General features: G+C 36.3%; 1 protein-coding gene across 1 annotated transcript in view; it reads right to left on the bottom strand.

Annotated features, from left to right (window-relative positions):
* The window catches only part of LOC128997116 (uncharacterized), a 47,450-nt gene extending 39,306 nt beyond the window's left edge, over positions 1-8,144 (bottom strand). Inside the window, exon 1 of the mRNA XM_054422697.1 lies at positions 8,088-8,144. Within this exon, the coding sequence (XP_054278672.1) occupies positions 8,088-8,117 (30 nt within the window). The 5' untranslated portion in view covers positions 8,118-8,144. The remainder of the gene's footprint in view (positions 1-8,087) is intronic.
* Between the last annotated feature and the right edge of the window lie 7,108 nt (positions 8,145-15,252).

The following is a 15,252-nucleotide window of genomic DNA, read 5'->3' on the forward strand; positions in this document are numbered from 1 at the left end:
CTAATAGGGAAGGTAAAGGAGAATCTGGAGAAAGCGTACCAGAACCAAGCTCGATACTACAACCTCCGCCGCCGTGACAATCCGTTCAGAGTTGGCCAGAGGGTTTTAAAAAGAAATCACGTGCTTTCGTCCGCAGTAGACGCTGTTGCGGGTAAGCTAGCCGCGAAATATGAGGGTCCGTTCGTGATATTAGACAGGGTAGGCGCAAACATCTTCATGTTAACAGACGAAAAGGGGAAGCCCGCGGGGCATGTCCATGTAAAGGATTTGAAGCTTTTTCACGACACTTAAAGTACCTCACTTTACACTTTTCTCACACCAGCAGCAGCTTGCATATAAGTACCTATACCGCTGAACATTCTCGAAGCCAAAGAAAACGTATTTTTCTTTTTGGTCATTTTCTTTTTACTTTGTCCGAAGTGGGGAGGGAGTGTAAGGGTTCATAAAATTCGTGAATATTTAAAATAAAACTGAACCCTTACTAGCAGAATCGCCTCGCCAATTCGCCGAAGCTCAAAAATGTAAACAAAACAAATTAGCATATGACACAAGTTCAGCAACAGCTGATCTTGTGGTTCACCACCGTACCACCGGGCCGCGCATCAGTCGCCCGCGCCTGCGCAGGAACCCCAGCCACAGCGCTGGATGTGCGCGGCGCTCGCCGAGACAGTGAGTCGGGGTCGGCGAGAGTCGACAGTCAGCAGGAAGCAGGAGCAGTGGCCTGAGCAATTAGGCAGAAGACGGACGCCCGACCCTACACTCTCGCTCACGCCAAGTAAGTGGACGACATTCGCCATTCGCCGTTGTTAATATCCTAGGGCGCCTAGGATAACTCGACCTCACTCGCTATCGTTTATTTCCTGTTAATTAATTACGCTATTTAAGTCAAACGTCCGCGGGAAGTTTCGTCTTAAATTTAATTGAATTATTAACAGAGATCGATTTATTTCAACCGGTGAATATCTTTATCGTTTTACTATAACATAGAGTGTTATCTGTTTTGTTAAAATAACTCTGTAAATATATAACGATCAGCTTTGATTTGTGGAATATCTTAATTTCGTTCGATACATAATTTATAGACCGTGAGTTCAAAGAAGTAACGGTCAGAACGAGATCCGCCCGGTTGTAATTACTTTCTGTTTTAATTGTGTTGTTTTATTTGTATTGTTTAAATCTATTCAAGTTCGATCGGTTTCGGTCACGCAAGGTGGCTTTTCATATTCGTGTGTTTTTTTTGTTGTTTGTTTTGTTTATCGCGTAGGTCCGTGAGAACACGGTGTTACCTATAATGTGTGGTGTTTAGTTGTTAGTCAATGTTTAGCTTAATTACTGTAGCAGCACTTCAGCTGTGAGATATTTTATCTATGGGAATAAGAGTTAATTAATAGTGAATTTATTAGAGTGATTTTAATACTTTGTTGGCTTCTTTACTAACTTACACGCTTTAATTTGTTTGTACATATTTCAGAACTACACTAACCATTGTAGCTATTCATTATCTTTTACACTAGAACCAGTGCACAGTAGCTATGTTCTATGTCGTTGCTTAGCCGCTATTAACTGTTAATGTTCTAGGTAGTTGCTTTACTATTCTTTACCATATTTACCACTTCATTATTAATTATTCATTTAGCCTTCCACTAATTATTGATGTGTTGAACCATATGCATTTAAATATTCTAACTTATGATACGACACCGCTACTAACACACTAAACTTAGAAATTGCTTCAAATCTTAGCATAACGCTTAACCTTTGCTTAGCCTTTGACTATTAACGCTTAACTAAGGCTTTGGGGATTCGTATTGGCTTTGGGAACTTTAATTCGCCGTGACGTTAGACAGTTAAGCCCCAACTTCTGTTTCCATTCTTCACCATTTCCTCGATTCCTGGACTGTTGCTAATTGAGTGATCTGTGTATCGTATGTGTTGTGTGTGTGCAGCTAACTGCTTTGGTTAGCTGTAGTTTGCTAAGTAGCTTTTCTTCTTTCTCTATTACTTCGGGCACACCGGAAATAAGTTAGATTTAATTAGCACTTAAGCTCTTAGCTATAAGTCTCCTACTCTGTCACTTTATGACTATGAATGTTTGTTGCTTGCCACAAACTTTTCTTTCTTCTTTCTCTATTACTTCGGGCACACCGGAAATAAGTTAGTTCTAAGTTAGCTTTAACCTATTCCGGAAAACCCGGAAATAAGTTAGTTATTAGCTAGCTTTAACCTATTCCGGAAAACCCGGAAATAAGTTAGTTATTAGCTAGATTTAACCTATTCCGGAAAACCCGGAAATAAGTTATTTATAAGTTAGCTTTAATTACTTCGGGCACACCGGAAATAAGTTATTTATAAGTTAGACCTAAGCTATCCCGGAAAATCTGGGAATAAGTTAGTTTTTAGTTAGGCTTAATCTATTTGAAATAAGTCTTTGTGTGCTCAACCTGTCTGTGTGTGTGTGTGTGTGTGTCTCGTATGTTACTCTTTCTATAACGACCCTTCTCCGCCCTACTCTGTATGTTCGTTTGCACCTTTCCATATTCCTACTCTCTCACGGGGCTTTGAACTAGTCCACTCGCCCGAAACGCATTGTATTATTTTAAATAATAAAGACGCATCTAAACTAATTCTGCTCGGTCCGTGGCGCATGGACGTAGGGTATTAAATTAAATAAATAATTAACACTCCACCGAGGAGGTTGTGAACAGAGTCGCGCACGAAGCTATAACTTCGAAACAAAATCTCGCCCTCCCTCTTTTATTTACTCGTTTCCTGGCAATGATGAGGCACGAATAAAGCCAAGAGGCAAAATATTCCCGCCTGAGCCAGGAAAACGACTTTAGGATACAAAAGCGGGAAACCCGACCAAAATTGACCCCCGGAATAACCCAGCTCGGCTAGGCTATCAGGGACGCGTAACGCCCCGACCCGATAAATGAACGAAACACACCCGGAAGTGGGTTACAAAGATTGTCCACCAACCGGGAAATCCGGGAATCATGCGAAGGATTTTTGAACCGTGAATTTTGTATTTATACCTGGAGTTTTCAATTTACCGTGATCGCGCATGACAAAAGTGACGTTTCCGTGATCGCGGGAGACGATAATATGTCTACACACGCCCGCGAGGGATGATCAGAATTTTCCGCGATTGCAGAAGACGATGATGGTATCAACAGAGCCGCAACGGATAATTAGAGTATTGCCGCGATCACAGAAGACGATGATTATGTCCACACGACCGCGGAAAACAGCAAGAATTTTGCCGCGATCGTAGAAGACAATGATGATCTCCACACGACTAGAGGACATTATTAACATTTTCCCGCAATCGCGGGAGACGATTACGATGTCTTCACAACTGCGGGAAACGATTACGATGTCTACAGAACCGCGGAATACAATAATGAGTTCTACGCGGCCTCACGACCGCTGGATATGTTCATATATTGCCTCAATCATGGAAGACGATAATTATATGTCCAAACGACCTGACTGCAGAATCTGCAGTCAGGTCGTTTGGACATATAATTATCGTCTTCCATGATTGAGGCAATATATAGTGCAGAAAATAGTAAGACTCTTGCCGCAAACGCGGGAGACGATTACGATGCCTACACGGCCGCGAGTGGTTATCAGAAGTTTACCGCAATAGCATGCAAATACTACCACGATTTTTTTTAAATTTCCAAATTTTTGGCGCACCCAGAAAAAGCCAATTGCCTCGCGCCCTAGGCACGTGCCTACCGTGCCTATTCGGTAAATCGGCCCTGAGCAGACCCCATAATATGCACAAGTCTGGCTCTATACAGAAGATTGTAGTGTGCAGAGCTTGCTGTCCGGTCCAAGACTACTGATGTGAATGCTATATACTTTTTATCTGACAATTCGAGTCACTTAATAGTTTTCCAATACTAATTAATAGTGACTTTAGTCACTGATTAATTTTAATATAAATATCAATAGTAATTATAACTTCATTTTATGTTGTTGTTGTTCCGGATCGGTAAGACATACAATAAAAGGTTAAATTACCTGTGTCCGCCAGTCGATCCTTGTGCTGTGTCCTATTACAGGAGATGCATTTCGGCAGAATAAACTGCCATCATCAGTCCTAATATAAGTCCTTGTTCTTCCCCATTGGGTGCGTCTTGAAGTTTTGAAACACGTACACGAACGATATTACACTTAGATACATTACGAATAAAACATAAAAATACACGGTAGGCCTACTACTATTTGAGCTATTGACATGTAGACGCGCGTCGGTCGTGTGTCGAGTATATCGAGTATATGTGTCGTGACTCGACACACGACCGACGCGCGTCTACATGTCAATAGCTCAAATAGTAGTAGGCCTACCGTGTATATGTTTTATTCGTAATGTATCTAAGTGTAATATCGTTCGTGTACGTGTTTCAAAACTTCAAGACGCACCCAATGGGGAAGAACAAGGACTTATATTAGGACTGATGATGGCAGTTTATTCTGCCGAAATGCATCTCCTGTAATAGGACACAGCACAAGGATCGACTGGCGGACACAGGTAATTTAACCTTTTATTGTAAGTAATTATAAATAGACTTAACAGTACAGTAGACTCCCTCTTAGAACACCTTTTAACCGGACATCGGTTTAACCGGACTAGATCGGGAGGAAGTGGGCGGTACTGAAACGACTGTTCTCGTGGGAAAGATTTGAGACCAGTGATCACGTGTCAAAATGAGTTTTTGGGGACAAAACCCGTTATCCGGACTGGCCTCGGTCCCGAGGAGTCTGGATAAGAGGGAGGGAGTCCTACTGTATTCAAGAAAAGTTTCAATGTAAAACCACCGAATTCACTTTGTTCAACAACTGATTAAACTCAAACAATGCAAACAATCATATGAAAATACAAATTTGTTAAATTAGGTTTCTAAGATTCATGGTGGGATTTGTGCAACACTTTTCTACATGATCTTTATCTATATTCCTGTCTTCCGCGTTCACACTCCGCTCCGAAACACATATAAGACTATAGTAGTTATGATTATAAATAAAACTGAACTATAAAACTATAATTAAATTATATACATAATAATGTGTATACGCACATAAGCACATAATGGGGTTGAAGTTGTTTATTAGTGTTCGAGTTAAGTATAAATACAATTAATTTTGACAAGAGTATATTCGCTATTCTACAACATCGCTGCTTGAGGTAAGAATACGCATAACCACCAATGCAAGTCGTTTTGTCTTTATTCTTTCTCAGAAACGCACTTAACTTTGTAACAGCACGTAAGTTTCTAAGAAAACTATAAAACTCAATCTAACAAGATTATAAAACAAGGTAACATTTTAAGCTACAGATTTTGCGTCAAACACAACCTTTATATTGTTCGAAGAATAATCTACTCCTACTGGAAACATTTTTCAGTGAACTTTGAGTGACTTAGTACTAATCATGTAGTGATACTTCTTGTCTTTGGCTACGAGGTTTGTGTTTAATAACCTTTTATGCACTTTGTGAATTACTTTTAAAATGTCCACTTACACAGACTGTTTTATTTTTGTACGTGTAAGGGTGTCTTACAACAATCTCACTCGTTCTTCTCTTAACATTTGCATATTGATTTTTCAATTTTATATTTATTTGACGTTTATCACATTTCCACAACCTTTTAGTGAATTTCCCATACAGGGAATATGCCATTATTGTAGTACTCACGGTAAGACCTGTATCCGGGACCGATTTACTTTTTCGCTTTGAGGAAATTATCCGATTTTGATGAAATTTTGTATACACGTGTAAACATACATTTATTAAAACGAGTTCGTGAACCAGCATGATTGGACTATGGGAACGGGGGTTTATGGGTGGTTTTATGGGGTAAAAATTGGGTTTTCCCATTTTTTACCCTAAAAACACAAAATTTTACGATTCTTTCCAAACCATTTTGTAGAGCTTAAAAAACATATAATTTAGTATATTGAAGCGTTATTATGCGCCTAATGGTTGCGGAGAAAATTGCAAAAAATTATAATTTATTTTTCCCATGTTATTCTTATCGAGAATAAGTCAACTGTTGTAGTTTGCTTGTTTATGAACATATTTAGATCAAATTTGGAAAATACATTCATTTCTTACTAAACTATTAACATTTGACAAAGCACACTTTTTACCCTCCCTGTTGCAGCAAACCTAAGTACTCGTTTAACTAATTGTATTGAAATAGGGAATACATGTGATATTTTTAAGGAGGCATTTTTGTATGAATCCAATCAGGCAAATGGAAATTCACTTAGTCTGCAGGTTTGCTGCGGCGGGGGTATTTTATTTTTACGTTATCTTCATTTAAACTCAATTGTGTTAAGATTTGTTGATAATTATACATTTGGTTTGTAAGAGTTAAGTCATATTACTTTTCCATGTTATTCTCTACATGTTACATTCTCTTGACCAACCATTCTACATAACATTCTCAACATTACCAAATTTATTTACATTGAAAGTGTGTATGTTACTATAAGAGCCTAAGACTGTATATTATTTTGATTGTCAAATAACAATTTATTTACTGTGATTTGAGATTTGTAGCAAGGAGTGAATGCTAAAAGAGAATATGTCTACTTAGGTTTTCAGCCATTTTATTTACTTATAGGTGTGATTTATTTGTAAAAATATTTATCTTAACTCTAGTTGATTAATAAAAAAATACCTTACTTAACTGTTGTTGGCAATTTGGTTTTAAAAAAGTTAATTCCTGTTAAAACAGATATTTTGTCACATTTGTCGCGCTGAGTCTACGTTTAGTGTTGAAGACTAAGGGATGTTGCCAATGCAATTAATTACATGATACCCCCCCTACCATCCCCTCTGTGATGTAGCTGAGTAATTAACTATTGTGACTTTACCGTCACAGGGTTGTAACTATTGTGTATACAGTTATTTACGTGCAAAATTTTAGATGATATGAAATAAAAAAAGAATATAAAATTGAATTACGTACCGTATACAAACTATTCATAATCAGAATCGATATTTACTATCTTCATAAAATAATAACTTGAATACAATAAGTGCAATGGAACGAGTTACACAATAGAATAATTGAACAAAAAATATTTTTTTTCTAATGAGCCATAAAACGAAGAACAGTTTATTTTTAGTTTCATTTTCCTTTACGTGGGGCTTCGAGTAAAAGAATAAAAGAACAACAGAATAAATAATAAATAAATAAATAAGAATAAATAATAAGAACAAAGAAGACAAGAACAATTCAAGTAATCAAGTTATTTTAAGGGAACTCGTAAGTTTTAAATTGCCCCAAAGTAATAAGTACTTAATCCAAATAATTATTGGTTACAAAAAATATCCCAAAAGATTTGATATTGTCAACAAATTTGAATCAAAATCAGTGAAACTTTTTATCTTTTGCTTTAAATACGGTCAGTCTACATGTTTTGTAAAATAACGACAAGAAATCTTAAAATAAATTAGCTTTATTGTTTTTGACATATTTTTATTATTTTTTAGTAAGATTTTTGTTGTGTTGTGTACCTTAAAATTCTAAAGTTAAAAAAAGAATACCGGTACATAATGTTGCTTTAATAGTATTGCACGATGATACAGATGAGGTTGTGATACAAAATACGCATAATTAATTTGCAAAAATTCAGTCACATTAATTGAAAAAACAACCATTAAGATGTACAGCATAAAATAGCTTGTAGTTTGTACAGCTCTAAAATATTTTTCATTATACTACGGGTTTTTAGTTATTTAAGTAGTGTGTACAATTTCTATCAAAAAAATTACTCTATTTGTTAGTTATTTTTAATACATCTTATACCATACTACGATCAGCAAACACACTATTACGATTATCACTGCCAGATAGAAATATATCTCTATTCTCAACAAATTATGCTATTAAAAAAATGTAGATGTAACAAATATAGGGTTCAGCCCCTTCCTGAAACCACACAAAACCACAATATCAGGATTTCAACCGATTATTGCAAAAAATGTAAAACTTTCGAAATTTTGAAAAAATAAACACGAAATAAAAACAGAAATAAATTAAGTCGTAAAACATGGTACTCACGGCTCTAGAGGTAGAACACGGAGACTCCATCGTGCCAGTGACCCACTGAGGCGAAGGATGACCCGGGACTGCGCCAGGTTCAAGGCTCTGGAGGGGGGAACATTCCGGGCCCCGGGGAACCGCGGGCCCCCTGGACTACTTCGGCCCCCACATCACATGTAAACAACCTGGCGTTCATTCAACCCACCACACCTGACCTGTCCACTACTGTCCGCTCCTGGTTTGGATGGCTGTATCGTAATGAAAAATTGAAAAACCCCCGCCACAGCAAACCTGCAGATTTAGTAAATTTCCACTTGTCTAGTTGGGTTTTCACTCAAATATTTCATTGAACTTGTCAGATTTATTTAACGTTTAAATACAATTGAATTTAAGGAATGCGCCCCCTAAGTCAAAAGGGGTGTTTATTTCAAAGGTTTAACAGTGTAGTTTAAAACAAACTGTTCGAATTTGGTCAAAATATCCTATAGGCAAGCATGTTTCTCTAAAACCTTTTTTCTAAACTCGTGTGCATCACAGGGCAAATCTACGCATACTGTTAGAAATATATTTTCTGTAGGTATGCAGTATCCCTTTATAAATTACTAGCTGGCCCGACAGACGCCGTCATGTCCTAACGTGGTTTTATGTCAAATGCTTGTTCATTTTCAAGATCCTGGTTTAAGTTCGTTCGCTATGCTCACTCACCTTTAGGTTGGAGCTCGTTCGCTGCGCTCACTTGCCTTCAGGTTAGCTCGTTCGCCACGCTAACTCGCCTCCAGGTTGAAGTTCGTTCGCTACGCTCACTCACCTTTTGGTTGCAAATTAGCTGTTGCCATAAATTAAATAATAATCGTGCTGCACCCTGTTGGTAAAGTTATTAACTTTTTAATGCTATTGAACATCACAGAATCAAATTGCTTAGTTGAACCAGCTGTTAAGATTCTTTAATTCCATTTAAATATGAGTACTCATAACGGGAATTTTTTTCTCGCAAAGTTATGAGGAAATTCGTTTTATTCAAAGTTCAGGACATTCAGTTCAGCAGTTTTTTTATTCGCCCTTAACAAATAAATAGACAGACAGAACCCCTATCTTTTGTAATATCGAAATTGGCGTAGATATTGGTAGGATAACTGTACTACAAGAACAGTTGTTAAGCAAACGACTTTTGTTAGCCCTGAATATTCATGATCAGCAATATGGTGACGTCAGCAACTCAGCTGATGATCATACCACGTGACTCGTTTACAGAACTGTCAATGAACAGCTGATTAATTACAGTGACATTCTATTGATACCCGTGATTAACCAGGCTTACAGCTGATGCTTTGATGTGTTTGTGTCTCTCAGGCACATCGTAAATGTCAAAGGTCCTTAGCTACAGTTTCTTAATCAATGTTAATATACATTCACATTCAGTATGAATTTCAACTTATGACAATATCCAATATGCTTCTTTTACTCAGTAGTAGAGACTCATTGTCATACAAAATACAATAGATTGAACGCCTAATTATATATACTAGTGTCCCTGTTGCTCGAATTCGAGCAATTGCTAAGTATTACAGGCGTTATTTTAAAACGAATTTCAACCAAGTCAGCAAGTTTGCAGCAAACTGTTAAATTAGCAAACTTATTGACTGTTTACAATTATGCTCTTCTTCTCACTTTTGATTTGTGACAACAGCTGGAGTTAGTGGAGTTTCATAACAATTTTTGTTTCCAATGTTAATCTCATGGAGAAATACGAAACATTAAAGGGCTCCATGGCCTCACTCTCTCATTATTTCCCTAAAAAGAAAGTTTCCTGCACAACTTCACGTTACGCTCTTTTCAATGACACCAAAAACATGACAATCGGTTCATTATTTTCGGAGGAGTAATTGACACAAAAATCCTGCTTGCGTATTAAATAAATACTAGTTGCTCTACCCGTGTTTCGCTACGGGGTGAGAATACAGAAAATAATAATTCGGTTTTACTTTAAGATACTACAATATACTATGAGAAACAGTTACAACAAACTTACCAGGAAACATAGGCAAAGGCTCAATCCTGCTTATTGATTACTTAAATTAAGATCTCTTAAAGTATTACAGTACTATCATTTTATATAGTGTATAGCATTTAAAATATATGCAAAAGTATAATGCATTGACCACATGGCACCAAGAAACAATTCTCCTTGTAAACAAATTAAATTAAATAGCAGAACAGCATTTCTGACAACAGCTGGAGTTTCATAACAATGTTTGTTTCCCATGTTAATCTTATGGAGAAATACGAAACTTTAAAGGGCACCCAGGCCTCACTCTCTAATTATTTCCCTAAAAAGAAGGTTTCCTGCACAACTTCACGTTACCCTCTTTCCAATGACACCAAAACATGTCAATCGGTTCAGTAGTTTCGGAGGAGTAATTGTCACAAAAAACCTGCTTGCGTATTAAATAAGTATAGACTAGTGTCCCTGTTGCTCGAATTCGAGCAATTGCTATGTATTACAGGCATTATTTTAAAACAAATAACAGTCATAATTTTTAATAACTTTAAAAGATTTAACTCGAAGATTATGGAACACTCAAGATGTACATAACAGATCGAATAATCAAAATTTCTTGTAAAAATCTTATCATTTTTGAAAAGCTGATCTTGTTTTTTAGTTGTTTTTATCCTTACTCATAGCCGCATTAGGTTGTCTATAATAACGTTATATAAAAAAACACACATTATTTCTATTTCTTCTCATTGGTGGTGTTCAATGACTTTCCTATGTTTTCATAGTTTGCAAATCGGCTCTTTCAATGATTACTAAGAAATGCAGCACAGTGTTAATTCGGTTTTATTTTTAGTAGCCTATATCAATTTATCCAGGCTCTCTCGTTTTTTTTTCATTTTAATATTTACGCCAACCCAAATTCAAACAGTAAATATTTTATTTCTACCAAGTAAGTAAATGCCTGTAGCAAACTAACTTTTAAATTAGCAAACTTATTGACTGTTTACTAATAACATATGTTCTTCTTCTCACTTTTAATTTCTGACAACAGCTGGAGTTTCATAACTATTTCTTTCCCATGTTAATCTTATGGAGAAATACGAAACTTTAAAGGGCCCCAGGGCCTCACCCTCTAATTACTTCCCTAAAAAGAAAGTTTCCTGCACAACTTCACGTTACGCTTTTTCCAATGACACCAAGAACATGTCAATCGGTTCAGTAAAATGCCGTATATATTTCTACTAATTAAATGAGACGATCTTATTACAAGTTTCTAATATTATGACCAACCCAATCGACACTAGAACATAAGTCTGAATAAAATACTGAAAAAAGTTATCCAGGATCTGCACACTTACACTCATGAAAAATATAGTATTCTTCAGATACCCAAAAATAAGTTTACTTATGCTAAAGTAAATTACGTAATCCAATAAAAAAATATCATCTAATCAAACGAATAATAAGAAAAATAGAGATAAACAAATTGAACAATCCAAACACTCACTGTATTGGGTTACCTAATTATGCCAATTATATAACCATCAATGTCACTAGTTGGAAACATCATTACATTAGTTGCGTTTGAAATTCAAACTTTTTATTATTTTCGAAAAAAACTGTTTTGAATACTAGTACAGTTTAAGGAAAGAGATTTCTCTTCCGGTGAGTCCGGAACTAGCGAGCTGTTACGTGCACAGCTCACCCACGCTGAGAACCAGGCCACAACTTGACCTTGTGCTTGTATACAACACTGTGTGTTAAAGTAGTAGTAGTAAGCACTCTACACGGGAAAACCTCTGCAAAGTGTTACTATGGATCCTGCAATTAGACTTAAACAATTTTAAAATCGGTTACCTGTTTGATATCGGTTTTATGTCGGACACTACTCGATATGACGATATGTTAAAATGGGAACTCAAGGAAAATTACAGCATGAAATAGTTATTTGTGTAACTAGTGTGCGAAGTGGCAAAGGCACTTTGCACTCGTGTTACAAATTATATTTTTCCTAGTTACAATAAAGCATAGAAATAATTAGTCCCTCAAACACCAAACAACACGCCTTAGTTAGGTTAAATCCAAGCATTGAACGAAATGGGAAACACTGAACCAGCTAAATGTAGTCGTAGCGGTCGTAGTATCTTTAGAGGCGGTTCACGAGCTCGGGTTTATCGTAGTCCGAGCCCAAAATCCAGAAATAACCGGTATAATGGTGAACATTTAGTCGTTTAGATTAAAGGAGTACACCTATTCCTTTAATCTATGCCTGTATACAGAATTCGCACCAGTAGCCGAAAATTAGGATTACAGTTCGTTTGAAGAAGTTATCTCAAGTTTGTTTGAAGACCGATGTGATATTTTCTCCACACTGGTCTATAAAATATAGGCAGAACTGTAAATAATAAACCATAAGAGGACACTGCAATCCTCCGAAGACGTAGGCTGTTTGATCAATGAAAAACATTTAATCGTAGGCGTATTATAACAAAAATATTGATTGTTCAACGGTTTGCATTAATTTCGAGTCTGTAGTTGCTACGCAACGTCAATATCACCGCAGCGATAATGAAGTTGCCACTAAATAGTGGTTGAGGCATATTGAATGTGTTGAAGTTTTTGCTGAACTTTTACTAAATAAATTACCATCAATTTTTGGTCCTACAGCTTTCAGTTTTTAGCACTGACTTGTAAAGGCTACAATTTCAAATTTAAGTACGTCCTGAAAAAAATTTTCAACATAAAGAGGTAAAATATGATTCTCTGTATGCACAGAAAGTGATTAAGTAAACGAGATTATGAATGTCAAATTTTGCGAAAGTCGTTAAATAAGTTAAATTTTCTATACTAATCGAGCATTTCTCATTACGCGTATTAACTTTTAAAATTTAAACTCCTGGTGTAGTAAACAATATTATATCGATTTCAATATTTTTCTCTGCCTACAACTCCTGGAGTAGGTAGACCTAACTACGTGACTGGCAGACGTGCAGCATCAGCCGAATGGAAGGGATAGGTTTTTGTTTGTTACACACTGAGCAGCCTATATTGAATACATTGACTATGGATTAACACGTTCGCGTATCATTACAATGGTGGTACATTACTGGTACATGTCAGTCAGCCACTGTTGTCCATCATAGTACCTGGGACATATGAGGAAATTAACACTGCTACAGACGACTAGTGTGATTTGACAATAAACAACACTGCAACAATTCCCAGTCTACTTAGTTGTTACGCCTATTCAGCATGGGAAGTTTTTATAATGATTAGTAATCTAAAAATATGTATATCAAATACTTACGTTATTTCACTAAACAAAAGCAGCTAAGAAGCTTAACAAAAGATATGTTTTTGATAATAGTATTTCATCACTAGGGCGTAAAGTGACTCTTTTCGACCCGATCTAAATTTCACGAACGAGTCGAAGCCGATTGGACCGACTGGGTATTTTACTTGCGACCATCAAATGCAACATTAAACACAACAGTTAAACAAAAAAATGGTACAGTAAAATCTGTATGAAAAAATGAAATAAATCCGTCGTCAGTCTTAAATCATCTTAACTGTTTGTGGACGTTTGTAATAGCTATTTACCTTACAAGTGTAGTAAGAGAGTTTTTACATCACGCAGGTGAACGTTGTGCAACGAGCGGAAGCGAGTTGCATAATTTACCGAAGTGATGTAAACACGCTCTTGCGTAACGTGTAACGTACAAGATTTTACCTGACCCGACAATATACAGGAGGTTACGAACAATATTTTTCATTATCCATTTCACTCATCTTCTAACAGTAACGAAAAAAATGTGCATGTGTTATGTGTTAGTTTACAAGAGTTAACTTATGCAACGTCTGTGTGTTTTAAAACCCCGATTGTAAATAAGATTCACCCGTTTTTATATTTAAAAGCACAATATACAAAATGGAATAGGTGTGTGTGCGCTGATACTAAACCCACACCATGTTATATATAGCATTTACGAGTTCTCACAAGACATGTTAATATCTATAACTTCTGAGTTTATCCCAAGAGTCACAACGTTGCGCTTATGTATTTTTTTAACGGAGGAGTATCGCCAATATTTAAGTTTATCATACCGTGCGTGTATCAGTTTCAGATTTAATTAAACACTGCAAGTATACTTACCAGCCTAGTGCAACCTGCACTCTTTAAGTTAATGTTTAAAAACTCTAGGTTAATGATGATTAAATGTTTTCCCATATGGTAGGTTGTAAAGCGTGATCTTCCTACCTTACCACTATTTGGTAACAGTTAATAGTGGTTTGTAAAAATAATCTTGTTTTGGTAAAATTTTTTGTATATGGAGAAAGCATTGTTTTCGTCAAAATTTTCGAGTTTGAGTTTTGAGTGGATATATTCGTTTTGGGTCCCCCTGGACCCAAAAAAGTGGTTTTCGAAGTGATGTCTGTGCGTGTGTGTGGGTGTGTGTGTGTGTCTGTGTGTCTGGATGTGTACAGAGCTAGAGACCACACCTGTGGTCCGATTTCAATGAAATTTGGTATGTAGGTTCTAATCTATGGTATCTCCAGGCGTTTTTTCATTTTTTTGAAATTTTTATTTTTAATGGGGATTTTCCCATAAAAACCCCAAAAAAACTGGAAAAATCTAATTTTCTCAAAAACGGCCCGAAAGATTTTGATAAAAATTTAGTATGTTGTAGCCCTTTAAATTCTGAATAAAATGGTACAAATCACACATCTTTAATAATTATGGTTAAAAAGTTATGGTCAAATATGTTATTTTCCCATAAAAACCCCATAAAAATGAAAAATAGGATTACAGAAAAAAATCTAGCTTTGATTTAACATTGTATGTTATAGTCCTTACAGTTTTGATAGTCTTTTTTTATTTATGACAACAGCTAATTTGCAACCAAAAGGTGAGTGAGCGTAGCGAACGAACTTCAACCAGGACGTGATTGAGCCATGCGAACGAGCTCATCTTGAAAATTAAGAAGTTAAACGGGACAAAGCCCGCGGGTACAGCTAGTTAAATTATAAGCCAATCATCGGTCTCAGGTAAGAGACACGACTCTCGGCTTCTCAAACAATATTAAGTCCTTTTCAAAACTACCAATGAAAATCAAGGATGTTAGAGGCTAGTCATGTTCTAGCTACTCAAAACTCCCTGCGAGTGTCAACTGATACAGAGGACTCATA

Source organism: Macrosteles quadrilineatus, unplaced genomic scaffold, assembly GCF_028750875.1.
Source record: "Macrosteles quadrilineatus isolate MER2022 unplaced genomic scaffold, UCM_ALF_1.0 Scaffold_6__1_contigs__length_79288215, whole genome shotgun sequence".
NCBI classification, from domain to species: domain Eukaryota; kingdom Metazoa; phylum Arthropoda; class Insecta; order Hemiptera; family Cicadellidae; genus Macrosteles; species Macrosteles quadrilineatus.